Source organism: Balaenoptera ricei, chromosome 12, assembly GCF_028023285.1.
Source record: "Balaenoptera ricei isolate mBalRic1 chromosome 12, mBalRic1.hap2, whole genome shotgun sequence".
Lineage (NCBI taxonomy): Eukaryota > Metazoa > Chordata > Mammalia > Artiodactyla > Balaenopteridae > Balaenoptera > Balaenoptera ricei.
Window position 1 is genome coordinate 48,972,510 of NC_082650.1, and position 22,204 is coordinate 48,994,713.

At 47.7% G+C, this 22,204-nt stretch overlaps 1 protein-coding gene across 3 annotated transcripts in view; it reads left to right on the forward strand.

Annotated features, from left to right (window-relative positions):
* The window catches only part of FYN (FYN proto-oncogene, Src family tyrosine kinase), a 207,837-nt gene that overhangs the window by 182,866 nt on the left and 2,767 nt on the right, over positions 1-22,204 (forward strand). For all 3 annotated transcript variants that reach the window (XM_059941396.1, XM_059941394.1, XM_059941395.1), the window contains one exon: positions 13,406-13,537. In XM_059941396.1, the coding sequence (XP_059797379.1) occupies positions 13,406-13,537 (132 nt within the window). The remainder of the gene's footprint in view (positions 1-13,405; positions 13,538-22,204) is intronic.

The following is a 22,204-nucleotide window of genomic DNA, read 5'->3' on the forward strand; positions in this document are numbered from 1 at the left end:
CCCCTTCCAGAGATGGCAGGGACTGGATTGGTTAAGAGCATGACCCATGAAATCAAATTATCTTGATGTGAACATTAGCATCACTGCTAATTAGCTGTGAGGCTTTGGACGAGTTACTTAACCTCTCTAAGCCTTTATTTCCTCCTCTGAAAACAGGGATAATAATAGTTATCTTCATCAGAGAACTGTTGTATACTTCCCTGAGAATATACATAAAGCACTTAGCACAAGGCAGATGCTGAGCTGATAGTTGTATAATTTTAGTTAGTAGAGGTACCAATAGTAACATCACTATTGTTGATCCAGTGGAGTGATAGTACTGCGTGCTTGCTCCCTCCCTCCCTCCTTCCTTCCTTCCTTCCTTCCTTCTCTCCTTCTCTCCTTCTCTCCCTCCTCTCTGTCTCTCTGTCTCTCTACACACACACACACACACACACACACGCACGCACGCGCACACACACCCCTCTTGGTCTTTCCTGACCCCCTCCATAGGGTCTCCCACATGGAAGACCTGCCTATTTAACCCTTTCCTCTCCTGATTTGAATCATCACAAAGACAGGAACTTAGAGTTGCTCTGTATTTAGGGTTTTTTGTTTGTTTGTTTTAAGGTCTAAGTTAACGACAGGATCATTGTTGAGAAAGCAAATGTCAAGGCGATTTGATCTTTGGAATGTATGTAAAAACAGGGGCATTTAGGACTTTGTATAAAACTTGCTGTAGGTTTAGGTTTGTGTATTAAATAGAAGAAAAACATATCTGTTCAAATGCTCCCAGTATTGAGGGTTTAAGTTGAATAGATTATTATCTGGAGGAAATTCACGTATAAATTTGACTGCAAAGAATTCATAATTGTTGCGGTTTTCATGTTAATTATTTCATGTTAAAAAATTGTTACTGCATAAATTAACACATTCTTTCATGGAGAACATATTTTAGAAAGATTTGTTACTTTAATAACTCTTTGTGTATTAGAAATCCCAGATGCCTGTACTAATTAAATATAATCAGATTTTGGATTCAAAAAGCACAGTAGCCATTTAACACAAACAAGCAGGCACCTAGGTTGAGAAACACAGTCAGGAAGAAGTGGATCCCTGTTTCTTTCAAATTTTGAATTTCACAATTCAGAACTGTGAATTCAATTCCTGTCCTTCCTTTGTATTGCAATGACTGGGGATTATCAGACTCAGAACGCCAGCTTTCCAGCTCAAGGGCTCCTGCAGAATTATTAATCAGCCTCTTCTGAGGCCCCTGTAATCCGGTGGCAGATCAAGGCTGATCTCGCCATGAGATGCCCTCCCTCTGCCCCCGTCGGCACATGCGTTTCTTGTTCTCTGTCAACAACAGCACTGCAGTTCCCACACAGTGTGCTGTGACCTGAACAGCAAATGTCAGGGGAGGAGGGGAAGAAACCCTTTTAATTATTGAATTTAATCTAATTCTTCCCATGCTAGAGAAGCAAATCATCCTTTGACGAAAAGCAGACCCCTTTCCAGGGCAGCCATTGTTTTAAGCTCTGAGCAGGAAGCTCGTCTGTTTGAACTGACCACGCCGCCGCCCGTGCCACGGTCAGGGCTGCTGGTCACGGGGGTGTCTGCTGAGAGCCCGGGGCTCCCCCGCAGAACGCCCTGCCCTCGGCCAGGTCCCAGCCCTCCTTCCTGCTGAGCTGAGGGCTGCGTGCCTGAGCTGAGCCTGGTTCCAATCAAGCCTCCCAGATCCCGAGTTTGGTGCACTGCCGTCACAGGCAGAGAGGGCCTTCATTTGTATTCCACCGCGCACCCGGGCTTCCACCGGCTTTTCCGAGAGGGATGCTTTGTTTACGTGCGCGGTCACAGCGGAGCCCCGGGGCCAGGTTAAGCGCAGGGGGAGCGGGTCACACTGCTGGGGAGAGGCACGTGGGTGGTGCAGACCGTGTTATCCTCGGAGAAGGGACATGTGGAAGCCAAAGACTAAAAGGAAAAGAAAATTCACCCCTTCCTCCCCCACTCTTTCATTTCAAATTAAAACTGTTTGCAGGGAGGAGGTGGACTCATTCCTTCCATGCGCATAGTCCGGCTGCCCCCTGACTCTGCTCCCGGGGGCCGGGGGGTGGGGGACAGATGGGCCTGCTGTAAGCCCTGGTCACTGAGAGCCCGCTTGTCTGAATACCTTTCCCGTTTCTCTGAACTGGGCGGTCACGTTTTGTATTCCGTGTGGGTCTCTCTCTCCTTTGTGCTGCCTTGAGCAAAGCAATTTGGCAGTTGTTTCTGAACGGTCAGAGCAAGTCCTTGGTCTGTGCACCCATGTTTCTTAGTAATCATCAAGAAGGAAGCAGATGGTCACCCTCTGTGATTTTAAAGTGTGTAAATAGGAGCTACATACTGCCAGCAAACATCAAAAATGTCACTTGGCTTCCTTGTCTTGCTTTGCTGGCAGAAGGAACTCCTGCATTTGCATCATCCTGATAATCAGGGACAGACAGTGCGAGTGAAAACTGTCCCATGTTTTCAAGGAGAGCACACAGCAGCATGGGGCTGGTCTCCCCCAAGGCACGGGCCGGGGGCCGGGGGAGTGGTGTGGAAAAGCAGCCCAAGGTGGTTATTGTCTTCTGTACATCGTCTCTTCCTTCCATTTCTTCATGACTCCCAACCAGACCCTCAGTATGGCCACCAGCTGTTCCCAAGCAGTATCTCCAACCCCAGTGCTTTTCCTTGATGCCTAGCAGACTTTGTGACATGATGTCAGACTGACCCAGGTCCGGTGCCCCTACCGGGGGTGACTGGATTCTTGAGGTGATTTCTGTGTTGAGCTAAACCCCAGACATCCATTTTTTACTTAGCTCTGAATTCTCACCACCCTGAACAGCAGCATACAGATGGTTCCAGAGCCCTACATGCAGCTTTCTTACCTTTTGTTCTGGATAAAAGATCACAAATGTGGTGTCTGTCATACTCAGGCTATGAATCAGAGTTTTTGTTCTGCTTTTGCTGAAGGATAATTGGAATTATTCAGCACTTTGGTGTTCTAGAACAGCAAGCAGGGCTCCTCCTTTCCTCAGCTCCACCCAAGATAGCCACTTCCACAAGTACCCCCCCCCCCCCCCGCCACATACACACACAGTTGGCACTTCAGACAAAGTCTTTTTTTTTTTTTCGTTTTTCTTTTTGGCCATACTGCGCAGCATGCGGGATCTTAGTTCCCCAACCAGGGATCGAACCCGTGCCCCCTGCAGTGGAAGCACAGAGTCTTAACCACTGGACCGCCAGGGAAGTCCCAGGCAAAGTCTTCCTGATGAGTCTTAGATCTCCTTCCTGAGAGCACAGGGACCAAACACCCATGATTTCAGGAGATGCTAATTTATTTCATTCTTTACTTTTGTGTTGCAAGTGAGAGTTATCCTGGGTTGTCATTGGTCACCATTGGGAGGAGGGTGATGGGGAAAGGCAAGCAGCCCGAGCTCCTCCCCTCACCTTCTGGCTCCCCCATAGATTTGTAGAAGAAATGTCACAGCCTGCTTTCTGTTCTCCTCCATGTAAGGCACTTCTGCCCCTCCACAGTTTACCTGCCTGCCTGTCCTTCCTCAACTGCAGGACTCCAGGACCAGTGCCTTGCCTCCAGCCTCATCCCCCATTCTCCCGGGTGCTGGGTTTGCTCCCCTCTGTCCTCTAGTTGTCCTGATTAGGCTATTAATGCCCGCTGATGGACCATCTACTCCTTCCTCCTGTCTGGTCCTCGATTTGGGGCTCCCCTTGGGACTTGGCTCATCCCTCTCAGCCTGAATATTCCTTCCGTGAATTCAGCCACACTAGACTTGGGATCCACGCCTGACTAATCAACCCTCGTGTTTGCAGCGTGTTGAGGCCCTGCCTCTGGTCCTGGGTTCCTGTCTTCCTTAGCCGAACTTGGTCCTCCTCCACCCACATCCCCAGTGGGGAGAGCACTCCGCCCTGCTCCCCACCTCCTTCCTTCTCAGGCTGCCCGCTCGCCGTTATGCATTTCCGATGGAATATCATCTCAATCCATTGTACCATTTACTTTTCGTTTATTTTTTTTTTAAACATGGTGCTAAAACCTTATGAACCTAAAGTAGAAATTGCAACAGAATGTGTCACCAGGAATAACTGGAAAACACACAGTTGTATTACTCCAGACATGTTTGGGAAATTCCAAAGTCATTCCTTTGGCCTCATGTGAAAATTCTGAGTTTTGCTTTGCCAGGTTTTATTGGGTTTGAAATCATTGTTTTGTTTGAATAACCACAAAGTTCCAGGTCAGATCAGCTTTACCTCCTTCACAGGATATCCTGCCCTAGTCCTGCCTTGTTACCCCTCCTTTCCCCCCGCCCCCCACCAATATAATCAGCTTCCTGTTATTGGAATGGTTCATGGTTTCTTTTATTCTCCAGGGTAACTTTAAAGTTGAAGTACTTCACATTATTTAATACTGGATGTAATAATTTGCAGAGTTTGAAGCTTCGTAACTAAAGAGGGTTCTGGGTGGATCTTTGGTTCAGAAAAAGAGTGTCTGTTGTTGATATTAATGCCTTTCCTCCTTGCAAATGCTATTAGGGCACCACTTGCATTCTCTGTAGGGAGGGTTTGGCTGCTTTTACTCTCCATTGGCTTTGCCTTCTCCACCTTGGCCCAGGTTTTAGCCATAGGGGATATTTTCAGGGCTGTGGAATTGGCCTGGTCACCATGAAAAAAAAAAGAGAGAGAGAGAGAGAAAAAAAAGGCTTGACAGTCCAGCTCTCCAGTAAGAGCCGGTGATGTGAGTTACCCACCGCCTGCCCCCCACCCCCACCCAGGCCTCTCCTGGCCCCTTCCTGGAGCCCCAGGAAGAACCGAGGGTCACATTGCAGCATTCTCATGTGGCCGCCTCTACCCAAGCCCCCGATCCCTGGGTACTTCCTCTTCCCCTCTCTCCTGAGCCGTCTTGTTCCTAAAGCCAGCACCACAATTTAGCTTTCTGTTGGGTTTGCCTGTGAGCTCTGTCCCACAGCTGCCTGGAATGTCCTAGGGCAGGAGGTGACTCCCACTGTGCTGGGGACTCGCTGGATGCTGAGTAAGTTCTCAGTGATTGGTTGCTGAGTGTATTGGGTTTTCTTCATCCTCCTTCCCTCCCTTGAAGTTTGGAGAGCTTTGGCTGGCCTGATGCAACTCAGTGCCTTTGCATTAAGATCCAAGTAAAATAATAGGTGGCATTTATTTAGGTATAATGAGGTGCCAGGTGCTGTGCCGAGCCCTCTAAATTATTTATAATTCTCATCACAACCTCATGAGGTTGTCATCATCCCCAGTTTACAGACAAGGAGACTGAGACTGAGGGGGCTTTTAAATGGTCACCCAACAAAGCCAGTGTGCACACCCAGGTCTGCCTGACTCTGGAGCCCCTTTCCTAGATGACTGCCCTGGCCTTCCACAAATGACCAGCCCAGCCCACAATTTGACGTCTTTGCATTGTCTCAAAGAATATTCGCTCCCCGTTTCCTGGCTGACTTCCACACGCGTAGCCCAGGAGGCGGACCGGAGAGTGCAAGTCTCTGCAGCCTTCATTTGAGCATTTGAAATGCTACTGCCATCGCCTTAATGCACCAAGATGCATAAAGTACTGTCAGTAACTGAATCAAGTGAGAACTGTTTCTGTTTAAGGCAGAAGAAAGCAGATTGCCTGGCCCCTGGGGATAAAGGACCTTCATTAACTTGATTGGGACCTGGGGGTTGGGATGAGCCGTCCTGACCTAATGAATTTAGCTGGTCATCCTGTTTTCACTTAAAAACCAAGAGCCTTCAGTCAGACTGTCCTGGAGTGTGGTGAGGAGGATTTGCTTCCTGTAACTCTAAGGGTGAAAATAATTATTTGTTCCACAGCTGCAACGTGTCACTCTCCTCTTTGTTCCGTTTGATTAAATTTGTGTAAAGGAAGAGAATCTCTGTGGCCTTCAGTGTTGAATAAATTGCTAGGTTGACCCTTTAGCCAATTAAAACATTTATTGAGCAGTGGCTGTTTAACCAGCCTTAGGCACGGTACTGTGGAGAAGATCAGTATAAAACATGGTCTCCAACCTCAAAGGATTTACATTCTATTTAAGGAAAGACGAAATACCTAGTAGAGAGACGTGTTGGAAACATGGGCGTGGCAGTAGTGGTTGAGTGTTTGGGGTCTGGAGCCAGACTCCCTTGGCTCAAATCCCAGTTCCACCATTTACATGCATCCTCTGGCATATCGTTTTACCTCTGTTCAGTTTTCTCATCTGTAGAACAGGACCATTATTGGTATCTGCCTCGTATGTGTAAAGCACTTAGCATGACGCTTGACACTTAGCAAGCCCTCAATATATGTTTAGCTATTGTGGGAGCTACTATTGTCAAGCATTAAACTGTTGTTTATAGCGCTGATTCCCAAGAGCACTGGTGAGAACGATGAAGGCTGGAGTAGTCACAGGTGACTTGATGAGGGAGGTGGGACTTGAGCTGAGCAGGCAGAAGGAGAGATGACATTTAGGGTATGTTAATGTAGAAGAGGCAAGTTCATGGTTATGCTGAGTGCAGGGTACAGGTTACGGGAAATCAAACTAGGCCAGAGTAACTGTGTGTTTGGGGCAGCAAGAACCAAAGTTGAAAAGATACATGGGTCCTAGAAAACTGGGTGGGGGATTTTGACTTAATGCAGTAGGGAACGCTGTATGGTTGCCAGGGAGGCAGGTGTGGACGTTAGGAAGCTGAGGTTTAAAAGGATTAATTGGAAAGACAATGAGCTGAAAGCAGGGCACCATGGCTCGAGGACCAGAGGGACGAGGACCCAAATCAGGTTTTGGCAGAGAACTTAAACAGGAAAGGGGAAGTTTGAGAGACTTGTCAAAGAGGGAAACAAGAGGCCTTGGTGATGGATTGGATATTGGGGTTTAAGGAGAGGGAGAAGTCCCAACCGGCTTTCAGGTTTTTCACCTTGAAGCCTGGCAGAGTAGGAATCTGACCCCCAGAAAAGGGCTGGTAGAAAGGAACTCCATTTGCATCCTAGAATATTAAAGTGAGAATCAACTTTGTCAGTCATCTAGTAAAATTTTCCACCTACAAGAATTTCTTTTATAACAAACTGTCTTATTCATAGTGAAATGATTTAATGAAAAATAAATTTAGATTTGTAGTTGCCACCTTTGAGATAAAGGCGGGACATCCTAGAGGCTTTGTCCCTTTGACGTTTGCAAATTGAGAACCAAGACTTCAGATGAAAGACAGAGTCTGTCCAGTGTTTCCCGCCCAGTTCACACAGAGATGCCGGGCAGGGTTAGTCATGAGAGAGGGCATGTTCCCCCGGGGAATCAGCAGAGAGAAGGGTCTACAGCACTTAGGCCTCTAACACACTTGGAATTAGAGAGAGGGAGACTGAGGAAAAGCCTACAGCAGAGACAAGAGAAATGCCTAGAAGGAAAGGAAGAGCATCAGGGAAGAATAAACTCAGAAAAGATCATTCATGTCTCGTAGAAATGTTTGAGCTTTACAAAGTGTTGGAGTATGCTAAGTTTCACTCCTTTGTTTCTGAGATGATTTGTATTACCCAAATGTGAAAAGTGTGCTAAAATAGCACAAATGTGACTAGAGCCACAAGTTAAATAAACATGATGACAGAAGTGACAATAGACACATCATCTACCCCAGGGGTCCCCAACCCCCGGACCGGTATCAGTCTGCAGCCTGTTAGGAACCGGACTGCACAAGAGGTGAGTGGCAGGCGAGCGAGCGAAGGTTCATCTGCTCCTCCCCATCTCTCACATTACTTCCTGGACCAACACCCCACCACCACCCCAGTCCGTGGAACAATTGTCTTCCACAAAACTGGTCCCTGGTGCCGAAAAGGTTGGGGACCGCTGATCTACCTAATTGCTAATAGACACCCACAGGCCTTGAAATGTCATGATGCTTTTCAAGAGTTTTGAAAAGTCAAAATGCTTTTCACATTCTGGCTCATCACAGATCATTCTCTAGGTAATAACGTGTTATTTCCATGTTTTAAAGACAAGGAGAGGGTGAGGTAGAGGATACTCACAGGCCCCAGTGGCTCCCCACCACACCCAGGTGGGATCCGGAGTCCTTAGTGTGACCTGAAGAACCCACAGAATCTGTGCTTGTAGCCCATTTTCTTCTTCTTTATAGCACTTGTCGCTGTCTGACATATATAATGGCCATTCGTTTGTTTTATCTCCTTCCCAAGCTAGCCTGCAGGCCCCCTGAGAGCAGGAGGTTGCATTCACTATGGTAGCCCCGGCACTAAGGACCATGCCAGGCACATAGGAAACTCCAGAAATACTTAACAGTAGGAAGAGAGAGAACAAAACCAGTCCAGCAGGGGTGGGGTCTTTTGTTGTCTTGTGGACAAACTTTGATAACTGAATAAATCCACAACTCTCTCCTTTCTCTTACTTAAAACATGGGTGGTTGTTAACCTTACTCTAAAGACCGGTGAGGTTGAACGATTGCTATCCAGTCACCTGCTTCCATCCCAGTCTGTTAAAAAAAAAAAGGATTTTCCGCTTTCTTTTGCTGTGAATGCTCCAAGGCCTCTGGCCACCTTGTCTTTCTGCGGCTCTAACCACCCAGCTGCAGCCCCAGGCCCCTCAGAGAGCCAAGTCCAGGATTCCCGCCACCTCAGACAGGTTCACTCAGACCCAAAGGGGTTCTGAACACACTTCATCTGGCACTAAAATCAGGGTGTTTCCAGGTGTTTTTAAGTTTCATTAGTGTGTGACAGATGCTTTTCTACTGTAGTTGACAGTTGTCAAACACTTAAAAGCGCACCCAGATGGTGATAGACAGTGACATTGGTCACTGAGGACAAGGCGAGGACTCGCCAGAGAGCAGGGAACTGATAATAAGCCCCATAAGGAACCGAGGTTGTTCAGCCTGGAAGGGAAGGCCGGACGGGCTAATCAGTGTCCAGTCACTCATTCATTCAGCACCCCCTTATCTAGTGCCTTCTATGCATGAGGCACTGGGCTCAATACTGGAGACATGGTGGCCATCCAGAAAGACATGCGCCGGCCCCCAAGGACAGTCTCTATCTATGGAGAGAAACGCACTTCTGACAACTCACATGCTTACTGCACTTAAATGGTAACAGCTGCAAAGAACCAGACACTCTGGCAGTGCAGAGCTAGGGAAACTGCCCCAGTCTTAGTGCCCGGGCCAGGGTTCCCGTGCCAGAAGCACTTAGGCCAGGAACAAAGGAGAGCAGGAGTCGACCGTGGGGCAGGAGTAGGGTGGGACTTGCGGCAAAGGCAACAGCCTGCCTGGAGGCCCTGCAGCAGGAAGGACTGTCAGAGAAGGTCATGGGGCCAGTGAGGCAGCAGAGGAGGTGAGGCTCAGGATAACAGGAGGAGGCTGGGGAGTGGGAAGGAGGGACCAGATTGTGCATGTGGGCCCCAGTGGAAGGCAGTGCAGGAAGGAGGCAGGTGGCAGGGAGCAAGTGAGGACTGGCGTGCAGGTAGAGAAGATGAAGAGGGACAGACACCTTCAAGGGTGTGAAGTAGACTCAATGTGGACGATGCCAAAGCAGGAGAGGCCAAAGATGACTCCATGAAGATCTGTCGAGCTCCTCTAGGTAGGCTCCGTGCTGCTTATCTGAGTGCACAGTGAAGAACCAATAGACACGGCATCCAGAAGGAGTATTCTCAGCATTCTGGTGTCCTCACTTAGGCAGCTTGCAAGGCAGCAAACACTGAAAAAGCAGCAGAATCGTGGGGAGGATAAATTTTGGATATTGTATTTGAGAGGCCCTATGAGGTCCCAGTGGAGGCTCTGAGGAGGGAATTGGTTTTACGGGTCAGGAACTCAGAAGGGGAGGTCCTATCGGATGATACAAATGCAGGCATCACTGGAGTCAGGATAGTCGTTGAAGCCACGGGAGTAGAATCCCCCTGTTGGTCACAAAGCTGATGCCCACTCGTTTCACATCTCCGTAGACTTTAGAGAAGCAGGTTTGCGGTATCTATAAGAAATGATTATTTAAAACACTGCTATGTTTACTCGACACAGAAAATGATCTAGCCTGAGGCTAGCTGGTCCTCTTGCTATTCTGGGAGGTAAATGACCAAAGTACAAAGATACTCTACCTGTAGAGTGGTTCCAGGACCTGGGCCCCAATGACAGCACCAAGTCAGGCTTTCAGCAATGAGTTAACCTTGGGAAGCTGGTAAAATCTGCAGCCACTGCCTGGAAAACATCAGTGGAAAAGATGCTTTCAAGTCCATACATAAATACATATAGATTATGTGTGGCCTTTGTCTGTTGGCTTAAAAGAATCCTAAACTGTTTAATTCAGTAAGAAATAAAAACTAGAGTGATGATAATTTCCATATTTTTTAGTTCACCTAAACATTGAACAAGCACACTAAGAGTTTCCAGGTCCTTCATAGCCTGTGGTATGAGTGGCACAGATCATCATACCTGCATCGGCTGCTGTATTTCCTCCAGTGAAGTACAGAGGAGAGGAAATTGTGTTGGCATCTAATCCTGTTCCCAAACAAGAGAATTTCAGGAAGAGCAAATCAGCTAGTTACATGACAACACCAAGTTCATTGTGGTGTAGGTGTCCTGACATTGTCCCCTTTTTTCTACAAATCCATACCAATTAGAAGACAGCTTTGATCCTGGCTTTATGCCTGCTGTGATATCTGTGAAAAAATCTGAGGGAGGAGAACTTTATTTTGAAGGAAAAGGCAATGTTTACACCTAGGAGGTCCTTCCTTCCAGGCTTCTGAGGTTTCCTAACTTTAGGGAGGAGAGAGCCCATCTAGCCCCCAGCAGGGTGGTATCCTGGGCAACCTTAGGGATGCTGTTCTCGTAGACTGGGGTTTGCAGTGTGCAACCGCATGGCCATTTGCAGAGACCCCTGCCCAAGCCCCAGGTGAACTCTCCCTGATGTGGAGCTGCATCTGTACCCTCAGGAGGGGAGAAACCAAAATGAGGGGAAATTGAGGTAATGAGATGAGTAGAGGAGTGAGCATTGATTAGTTCTTTTCAGTTGAAACCTCACTTAATCACTAATAGCTTATCACTGCTTTAATTTAACATTTTGTCTTCCTGGAAACTGTGAGTTATCTTTAGAGAACCTTCTTTTGTCAACAGTGGCTGCTATTTTGAGCCCAAAACAAAGTAGGAGAAATCAGACAAAGACATTCTCCACTTTTTCTCCTCCAAAATGTATTAGGTGTAAATACATTGCTTATCTTAGAAAGAAAACTAATGCAAAATAAATTTATGTAAATAAGCTCCTGCTCGTAAGTCAAAGCACATATCTACAAATGATTTCCTATCAGAGATCCATTACAACCTTTGTTTCAACTTATATTTTGAAGGTTTATATATTATAGTTCTTGTTGTAGATGATACAATGAGAAAATAATAAAGCAGACTAGCACAACTGACTGATATATTGATAATTGCGTTTTTTAATCTGAAATTATGAAATCTTCTCTCAGAAAATCCAAAATGACTTTATCTCAATTTTAAATAGTTTACTTTCAGCAACATTCACATCTTGAGCAACGTGGAGTGATTCCAAGAAGGGAAGAAAGGCTTTTTTTGCTTGTCATTTTATTTGCAGGATTTGCGTCTGCACAGTGGAGAAAAAAGTTCTATTTGCTTCAGAGACAGACATAGATTTCCAAGCCATTTGGCTCAAGAGATGGTTTAAATAGGAATGAATTTAATATACCTTTAATTCTCTGAAATAAGAGAATTCCAGCTGAGGTTTGGTCCAGGGCAAAGTCGGCTCTCGACACTGAAGAAAATCTATCACATTAATCCCAGAGGCTCTGAGTCCAAAGCTGCGTGAACAGAATGCTGGAGGATAGGAAGTGTGAGAAGAATGCTTTGAAAGAAACTTTAAAAACAAAATGACTGTTCAAAGAATACCAGACCTTGCAACACTTAAGCAAAGATATAAGTAATTATGCTTGAGAAACATAGCTAATTAAAAATAACTCGATGCATAAAAGGAAGAAAAACTATAGAATAACTTCTCTGCTCCAGTGTTAATGTGAGATGCAATGGAATAAAATAGTAGGATTTTTTTTTTAATTTCATTTCACACGGGCATAGAAGAGATGGAGAGGAAAATTATATTGCCAGAAAATGCCAGGGTAGATTTGCTGAAGATGTTATCATGTACTGTATTTAAAACAAAAATCTAATTGCTGTAATTTATCATACCTCTGGTTATTAAAACCCTGCTAATTCAAAGATTTTAATCATTTGCCAGTTTTACACATAATGGCTTTTCATAGAAGATACTGTGAAAATTTCTCATTTTGTCAGCCTTTGTATGATTTTTTTTTTTAGGAGTTCCTAAGTAAAACTAACATGCTTTAAACATATAATTGTGTTTACGTCACTAATAAAAATTGCCTGTGTTTCCCTTTCAGTTTGTTCAATGAAATATCTGAAACTGCTTTATCATTGCTGAGCCTAATGTGTGAGAGCGCAGGCTGCTGAATCAATTTTAATTCCCCGTACATACATCTCGCTTCAGAAGAAGCAGGGTGGACCCCACCCTTCCTTTTTGATTAGAGAAAGGATTCTTTTAATCGGAGACATTTGAAAGAAAAGATTCTACTCACCTTGGCACAAAATTTGCTTCTTGGTCTTGAGAAATCAGACTCATAAGACAGTCATTGAGATAAAACCACTGTTTAAAAACAAACATTAGATAGTACCCTATCTGGCTGGTAGGAGAAAGGTAGGGAGGTAAGCAAGGGATCATACAGTGCAGAAGAAAAACCTATCCCAGAATTAAAGGTGGCCACTATCAGGGGAAAGGGTGGAAGGAAGAAAGAGAGTGTACAGAGGAAGTAGCCAGAGGCAAAGTCATTTCTCTGCTGTAGAGGTAGGAGGCATTGGGGAAATACAGCCCATCTCAGCTTAACACCTGGGCTGCAGCAAATTGTCTCTACCCTGGGAGAAGCGTGGTGGCTTGATCTGGTTTTTATGTACCTCAGTAAGAGCAGACTGTGGTCTTACATACTAAAGGATTCTTGAGAGTAGCAGTATGATTTAATACTATGTGTATTTATTAAAGTATAACTTTATTTGAAAGCAAAAGAAAAAATATATAGTTTCCTAAATCACAAGTTAGCCCTACCTCCAGACCAAACCTATGTCTTTCAATAGGTTTGTAGGTTCAAGTTCTAAAGGCCAGAACTTTAAGCAGCCTTGAAGCCCAGCCCTTTGATGGGACTTGCTTAAGGTCGCAGAGCCAGAAGCAGACCCCCCAGCTGCCCAATCCTAGTCTTGTGTCCTGTCTCCCCTCCTTCCCATCCTCCTCTCTGAACCTGATCCCAGGAAAGCACTTCCACCTGCTCTTCCTTCCCAGCCCCACGCCCAGCGCCATGCTCTCTGCCTGACAAGTAACCGGGTGTTCTTCCTGCAGGTGCAAAGTTCCCCATTAAGTGGACAGCCCCCGAAGCAGCCCTGTACGGGAGGTTCACGATCAAGTCTGATGTGTGGTCTTTTGGAATCTTACTTACAGAGCTGGTCACCAAAGGAAGAGTTCCGTACCCAGGTAAGGGCAGGGCACAGCAGAAATGGGCCTGGGTGGATGCTCTCCCAACACCATTTGGGGAACCTTCACCTCGTTTGCCTTCTAAGCCCCATCCTCAGCATTCTGCCAAGCATGAGTTTGAAGCACATGGACAGGTATTTAGCCAGAGAAAAGCAGAAGTGGGAGCCCCCGTGGTATGTAGACAAGCAGCCACCGTGAATCGTGTGCCAGGATTAATGCAATTCGTAGCTGGTGAATGCTTCAGTCCACCCCAGTTCATGGGTTCTCTTCCCTCTCAGGAAGAGTGTGGGTCCCTGGCTCCCAGGGCAGAAATGTCACTGGCAAAACCTCCACCTAAATAGAGTTTGCAGACACTTCTGGGAAAGAGGAGAAAAGCCCTCACTGCTTTCTGATTACTCTGTAGCACTGACCCATGGAGTGAACCTGGCAGGAAGATGTCAGGACCTGCCCTCTCTGCAGGCCCCGCTCCAGATGGCCGGAGACAGCAGAGGCACATGGGAAATGCAATTTAGAAGCCACTCACTGCACGTTTCTTGGTTTTGTTTTCTGTGGGGTTTTTTGTTCGTTTTTTTGGCGGGGGGGGGGGGGGGTTGTTTTTGGCCATGCCATGCGGCTTGCAGGATCTCAGTTCCCAGACCAGGAATTGAACCCAGGCCACGGTAGTGAAAGCCCAGAATCCTAACCACTAGGCAACCAAGGAACTCCCTCACTGCACGTTTCTGAACAGTTAAAATATGCTCTACAAAAGCAAGTATAGTGTGAAGACATTGGAGATTCTTAAGCCCTGGAATTTTTCTGGATTATCAGAGTCATGCTCTCCAAAGAAACCACGGGTTTTAGGTTATTCTCGCTTGAATTCATTAATTTAGACGGATGGTGACATAAAGGATACTCATGCCATTTTACCGCCACGCTTTAGTGGTTATAGCGCAGGGGCAATCTGCTTTCTGAAATGTTAAGGACATATTTTTCAGTTACTGTTGAGTGAAGAAAGAACCTAGCTCCCCATCATTCCCCGCCTAAGAAAGGAGCTTTTAAAAATAAAAAAGCAGCGATAGAAACGATAGTGGAGATTAATGAGGAATTGAGGGCTCTTGCAAATCCTGGGTTTGTAATCATATCTTTGCAGTCAGAGGAGCCAGCGAGGGCCGATTAATTTGTAGTCCCTTTGTTCCCTTTTTATGATTGTTTCTGGTCATCTTGGGAGAATGCAGAGAAGTACAGAAGATCTCTTTCTGGGTTGGTCGTAGCCTCAGGACTCCTAGGAGAGCCAGGTTGGCACAGAGGCAAAATTGACAAATTCCCTGTCTCTGAAGCACCAGCACTGGGCGGTTAGAGATGCAGGCGGAAGGCAGTTTTATTGATGCTGCGGCGACTGCTGCCCCCGGCACGCACCAGGTGGGCAGCTGCTCTGGGAATAGCCAAAGAGCACGGCAGAAAGGGCCGCCCTGGAGGGGCCTGGAGCACAGCACGGGCATTTTTGAATTGCTCCTCAAGGGGGAGAATGTGCGGGTCTCGGGATTTTCAAGATGTGAAGGCACCTCTTTTTTTATTGTCTGAATTTTGAATGAATCTCTTCCTGAGCCCCCCAAGTTTCCAGCCACCCGATGTGTTAAACGCAGCTGTGGGGGAAGGTTAACGTTTTGCGTTTCTGTGAAGCCTTTCCTTCCAGGAAGACAAAGCTGCTTTTTGTTTCTCAGGGTCACACACAGAAACCAAGACAAAGGGGGGAGGGGGGCGGCAGCCTCGGAGGAGGAAGGCAGGTGTGTGTTTCTGAGGGAGGGTCTTTTGTCAAGTTTGGTCTTGGCATAAAGAAAGCGGCCTCATTTTACAACTTAGGCTAGGATTTTCATTCATTCGGCGTAGCATCAGTGAGTGTGACCGTGCCTGGCATTTTGCTCGACCTGGGAAATAAATATAAACAAGGCATTCATACTCTCAGCAAGCATTGATGAGAACGGTCCTCAAGCAAGACGCTGTTTTAGTGGCTGGAGCTAGAACAGTGAGCAAAGAAAGAAATTCAGTCCCTGCACTCATAGAGCTTACAGTCAGATGGATAAAGTGTGCATCAAATCCAGGAAGAAATCAGCCTTTTTTCTTACTTCTCTATCATTAGAGGAAATCATCTTCGAGGGATGGAGTACTTGAACTCACCCACCGTGGGCCCCCAATCTTAATTCTGATAATGGGGGAGGGGCCCCGATTCAGGTATCTGCATACAGCGGGTCCTGAGAAGGGCCTTTCACTCAGAATCCTGTGAGGATGGCAAAGGAGTTTGACAGGGGCACCAAGTCCGCTTTATTGCGCGTAGTTACACACTCTGAGCAACTGCAGACGCGCCGGGGGCTTTGATAGGCACCCTAATTCTGCGAGGGCGGCAGAGAGAAGGGGCCACGACTGGGAAGCTTCATGGAGAAGAAGGCATGTGGGGTTTCCCCCTCAAGTTGAGGAAGAGGGTCCCAGACAAGGACGGGCATGTGGGAGGGCGCCCGCTCAAGGAGCCGCAGGCTTAGTCTGCGGAGAAGGCCGTGAGGCAGGGGTACCCGGACCAGCAGCTGGAAAGCCTGGCCAGAGCCCGTCGTGAGGGGCCTGGTGCTGCCACAGGGAGGCCTGGCCGGTCTGCAGTGGTGGCTGGGGGGCCGTGTCAGCGAGGGCGTGATGGGAGCCACGGAAAGTTGTTCCCTGACCTGCCCCTCGCCGTGGATGCTGCTTGTTTTTGTTCTTTAACACGGCTGTAATCACATTTAATTGGACTTCTGAATCTCACAGTACACCCTTCTTGAGGGATCCCTTTTACAGAGAGGGATTCCAATTATAGGATGATTACCTTAACGAAGAAGAACAACTGCTAAGGAGCAGACAGTCATTCAGCTTCACCCAGTGTCGCCATGGAAGGAAGGCCCTTCCTGTCCGTGTTCTCGCCGTCTGTTGGTGCGCCGCGTGGGCAGTGTGTGCCAAGGGGCCGCTTCGCCGCCGCCCTGCGTCCTCGTGCCTGCGGACAGCACCCAGGACAGACTCCTGGTCCCCTTCCGCCGTGACTTCCATCCTGACTTCTCGATGCAGTTATTTCTCAGTTGGCTAGCGTGTATTTTCAAGTAATTCTTGTTTCAAGGGCAGTAGGTGGAGATACATTTTTCTGAACTCTTTCATACCTGAGAGTGGCTTTCTGTCACCTTCACACACAGGAAAGTTACTTCGGCTGGTGGTGAGGATGGGGGTCAAGGGGGAAGGGAAAGTGACTTCCCCACTGCCCCATGGTGGGCTGTCATCCTCTGGTGCAGTGACCCCCTTTCGTAGAATTTCCCGCTTCCGGTCTCTCCCCCTTCCCTTCCCCCACCATTCTGTCACGGTCACCACCAGAGTTATCCTGGAAAACACAGACCCGCTTATCCTACTCTACTAGTTAACAAGTCCACGGCTTCCCCTTGCCTTCCAGATGAACTCCAGAAGCCTTTGTTTGGCATAGTCCTTCATACCTCTTCCCTTCAGTCATTCCACAAATATTTATTGAATACCTACTATATGCCAGGTACTGTTTAGGCCCCAGGAGTGTAGCTGTGAACCAAAAGACGAAAACTGTCCTCCTGAACTTTTCATTCCTTAGAGGAGACAGACAATAAAACAAATAAGCAAAATGTATTCAGCACTGGCTGGTGGTAATGGATAAGGAGAAGAATAAAACGGGGAAAGGGGTACAGGGTAGCAAGGGAGGACCTCCCGAGGAAGATGACATCTGAGGAAGCAAGGCTCAGGGTCGATACCTGGGGGAGGAGCCTCCCTTCAGAGGCAACTGGAGCACAGAGGCCCTGAAGAACCGCCGCGAGGCCCATGTGTCTAGGGCGGAGGGAGCAGGAGGGCCAAGAGGCCCCAGGCAGATCAGTAGGGTCTTCCTAGGTCATGATTAGGACTTCTGCTTTTACTGTTAGTGAGATGAGGAGTGACTGATGGGTTTTGAGCGGGTGACATGACCAGACGTGATTTCTTGCTTGCCGCTCGCCAACCCTTCGCACCAAGAGATCTCTCTCAAACACGCAAGTCTCTCTTCTCAGCTCCACTCTCTGCCTCTGAATCCTTCAAAGCCCGGCCCAAACGCCCACCCCCTTCTTTGTGTAGCCTCCTCCATGTCTCTTCCTGGCTTGCACTTTCTGCTTGCTTCCGTGCCACTGGGTACATCTCTGCTGAAACCCTTGTCTTTGTGTCTCTATTTCCCAGTAGCTCTGAACTCTGAGAAGGGGGCTCCTTTTATGTGTTCCCCATGCCCAGCACAGTGTCTGCCCCATAGTACACTCTCAGGAAGTCTAAGTGAATGCGTGGATGCATGCATGGATGGATGGATATAGGCAGGGGGAGAGAAGATTATGCCTATGAGGCTTTTAAAACAAGACTTTGTCCATAGCCTGCAAAGCCCTTCAGCTCTATTTCATCATCTCCACAAATAAATATAGCATGTTTTTTCCCAGCCACAAAGTAGCCTCTGTCCTCAAAGTTGTTCTGAGAAATTGACCCCGTGATCAGTTCAAACACCATGTCCCAGCACCGTTCTAGGCAGAATGTCCCGGCCATTCAGTGCCCTGGCTCTCAGCTGAACACCTGCTTTGGGAATTTGGCAGGATCTGACAAAGCAGGAACATTCTCTCAAGTGTATCACATTTATTCATCCATTTGAAGCACTTTCAACTCTTTTCACAACTGACAGCTGCCTGACTTTCGTGAATGCATCTAGTCACTTGATAATGACTTGAAGTGGAAGATAAATAGTGAATGTATAGCATTTTCCTTAAAGAATTAGAAGTCTCCACCTTTGTCCTCCCTCTGCCCCACTCAGATGCCTCAGACAGAGCCTGAACTGTAGACTTAAATTCCTCTGTGTTCAGCAGCCCATCATTGTCGCCTGCACTCTTATCCCCACTGTGCCCCAGCATGATGACAGGAGCAGGTTTCTCTTGGGTGGGGAAGAAGTTAGGACTCTGCAGCCAGGAGAATGGGAGGTGGGATGAAACTTCGAATCTCAGCCAAGGGTGCTTTGTCCTCCCTGCCCCCATCCACAGTCTGCAGGCTTTTTCTTTCAGCTCCTGGTGTTCCCTCCAGAGGGAATCTGGCCTGGCATGACCAGGAGTCGTGTTGTCACCTCCCCCCACAAAGTTTCTCTTGGCCAGTGTGGCAGGTGAAGGAGCGAGGGTGGGAGGAGAGTGCAGGAGAAGAGGGCAGCTCTCCCCTATCGCTGTGCGTTTCCATGGCCTTCCCGGGGGGCACCCTTACCCTCACTGTCCCTTTTTCACGTTTCTGGGACAAAGGAGCTGTTCGTGATACTGTATTATCAACTTTAAACAACGTTTGTGTGTTATGGCACCTGAGTAGCCGTCATTTCTGTATTTATTAAGAGAGTGGGCTTAATAAAAACAGCTGTCCTGAGCTTATCTGGTTAAGATGCAGAAAGAGAAACAAAACTAGTCATCACTGTGCCTTCTCAAGGTCACTCCTTTATTTTCAACTATACTCTTGGAGTAACATCTATCTGCCCAAAATCTGTACTTTGATCTCATAACCAAAACCTAACTTGAAGCGTCCCAGTTGTAGCCCGGTAAGATAACTAGAGCACAGGGTGATCTGATAGCACGCTCTCGGGCTGAGCCAGCACCATTACCTGCGCCCTCCTTCCTTCCGCCCTCCCAGCACTCCCAGAAATGCTCAGCAGACAAGTAAACAGAAGGGCTTTTTCCAGGGTTTACGCAGAGAAGCCAGGGGGAGCCTCTGACGGAAACCCTTATGCACAATAGAGTCTAATTTCGTTTCAACGGAAAGCTCGGTTTGCTAAAGTAAGCTGGATATCTGGGAACCTGAGCATCATTCCCATTGTCAAAGTGCTTAATTATAAACATGGCACAAAAATCCAGGTTCTCGCAACCCCTAGTCCAATCCAGATGCAAACCTGAACGGATAACAGTGAAGATCCCCGACTGTATAGAGATGGCCCCTCGGAGATCCATGTTAGGAATCTGCACAAACGGAGAGCTATAAAGCCCAACACCTTCCGTTCATAGAAGACATTTTTTTTCAAAGAGCTAAAAGCACCGTGAATGTGGAGGTATTCTCTTGACAAATGGAGAAACTGAGGCCAGGGGAAGTCGAGTCACCTGCTGAGAGACACAGAGTCGAAGTAGTGAAGTGGCTCTGACAATGAAAATGAATTGTTTTCTTCCCTAAAGAATCCAAAAGAAAAGCGAGGAGACGCCACTGAGTTAATATCTAGCTCAAAGAAGAGGAATAAGAAAGTGTAAAAGAAAAGGAGGGAGGGGAAAAAAAGGAGAGAGGGAAGGAAGACACACACACGTGAAAGCAGACATTGTTGGCAACCATACGTAGTAAGGGTTGCAAAGTGAGAGTTGGAAACTGGACCTTAATTTGGGAACCTCGAGGAAGCCAGCGGCGTGATTTGGAAGGATAACATGGTCATAATGGCAGGAAGCGAATGCAGTCCACTCGGCCAGAGAATCTCAGCTGCAGGGTTTGGGGCAGACCAACTGGAAAGGATGATACTAGTGACCACGTTTGAGAGCCTGAAATTCAGGGTGACAGGAGGCCCTCATGGAAGATGCAGGGAAGAGCAATTTGAAAAGCAAACCCCAGCACAGCAGACTACACAGATTTTCTGTGAACTGAGGCCCACTGGGTTGTGCCCTGTGAGAGTGACCAGTGGAAATGGCCCATTTTCCTGACTGACCCCAGGCAGAGTAGGAAGGTAAGGAACTGCTGAGGTGGGAGCAAAGGAGGGCAGGCTGGAGTGAAAACAGAGAGCGTGTCTGCTCGCTGGCCGCCAAGCCCTGCGCCCCTTCTCTGACGCAGAGGTTGGGGACCAGGCAACACACCCTGGGGGGCTTTGTGGCCATGACACTTCCCACGGTGAGACACCACCGGCTGGTGGAGACCACCCTCCTATTGAAAAACAGCCTCTACTGCAGCTTCCACTGGGAGCTGTTGGTGACAAAGTTTCCCTAAAACATACACACCATATTTTAAAGTTTCTATCTTTTCTGTTTCTCCCCTGGCCTTCTCCCCACTGAAGAAGGAAGAAAAGGGCAGAACATTCCCAGGCACCCTCCTCCACCGCCGCCGCCCCCATCCCTGCCCACCCCCCACCCCCCGTCTGCTTCCTCAATTGGAAGTAAGATACGAAGATTCTTCTCTTCCAGTGTTCCCGTGTCCCTCGGGACTCTGCTGACCGCCCTGGCACTCAGTCTTGTGTGTGTTCCCTTCCCAGTCCCTGGCCCTCACCTCCCAGGTGGTGGATAAACCCAATGTCTTGGGAAAAGTGGCTAAGAGAGGGGAAATAACAGTTTTTCTTTGTAACAAAAATATGAAGCCATCTAAAAAGAAAACATGAAAGAGTAGTATAAAGAGGAGAATCCATTTTTGCTAAAAAGAAATTCTTAAATATGGTTTTTCAAAGTTCTTATAGCCAAGAGTACTATTTTTTAAAAAAACAGGAACACAACCCACTTATTCAGGCTGTTGTTTGTGAAATAAAAACTGACCCAAGGCTTGCTGAGCGGGCATATCTTGGTTGTGCGGTTACTGCTGCCGAGGCCCATTGTGAAGGTGCCAGGTCCACTTCTGGCTTATGGTTGGTTGGAAAAGAGCCAGCCCCATTCACATTGTCATTGTCAGCCAAGTGCGTTGTCTTATATCCCACTTTTCCAGCGAAGCTGACGTTGGTCTGTTTCTCTTTGGCCTGGTGCGTGGAATCGGTTTTGTGTGCTCCCCATGCCTGGGGAGCCTGGGGAGAGGCACGAGAGGGGAAAGAGGAGAAGCGGGAAGAGGGTGCAGGCAGAAAGGAGGTGGAGAGTGTGCACAGGAGCTGGCGGCGAGGCTGCTGGTGCCCTGTCCCACGTGGGCCAAGGTCCAGCTCCGTCCCTGGTCACAGCTGCCTGGGAAGCAGGCTGCCTCGGGAGACGCTACATGCTGCGGGTCAGGCCGCTGCATCCGCTGTGTCCCAGGCTCAGGCAGAGCACTAGAAAAACAGGCTTGACCCAAGTGGCCAATTAAACTTCCCGTTGGTGGAGACTGAATCAAGAGTTTTTAAAACATACATGCAATCTTTGCATTTGAGTAGTTTGTTTTCCAAGGACATGCAACATTTACTGACATAGGGCCACGGAGCAATAGGAGAACGATTAGTTAAACTCCGTGGTGTGGTTTTGGGTGGTCTCAGTGCCAGAATAAAGCATCAGAAGGCATTTGGGGGTGGGTTGTACCACCTCCAGAAGGGCCTGTCACACCTTCCGAGGTTTTAGACCTTCCACCTGTGGCCTCTGAGATACCGGTACTATGAAGCCAAGGTCTGTACTGAAGCACAAAGCAGACGCTCTGGAGAAGGCCAGTCCCGATACGTGCTTCTGCTCTCTTCCTCACCCTTTCGGGGGGGCTGAAATGTGGTAGCTGCTGCCCCTCCTCATGCCGGAGCGTCCCAGCCGAAACCCTTGGGACTGGATGTGCCTCAGAGTCTGACTCGTTGGTTTTTGGTTTTTTTTAGAAAGTCCATACAATGCTTAGAGCATAATTTATATAACACCCTGGGAGAGTCCAGGGCTGCCCTCTGTGTTCAAACACATTCTTACTTCTGTAGCGATATGTAGGCATGAAGAGAAATAGTCGATAGCCTCACACCAG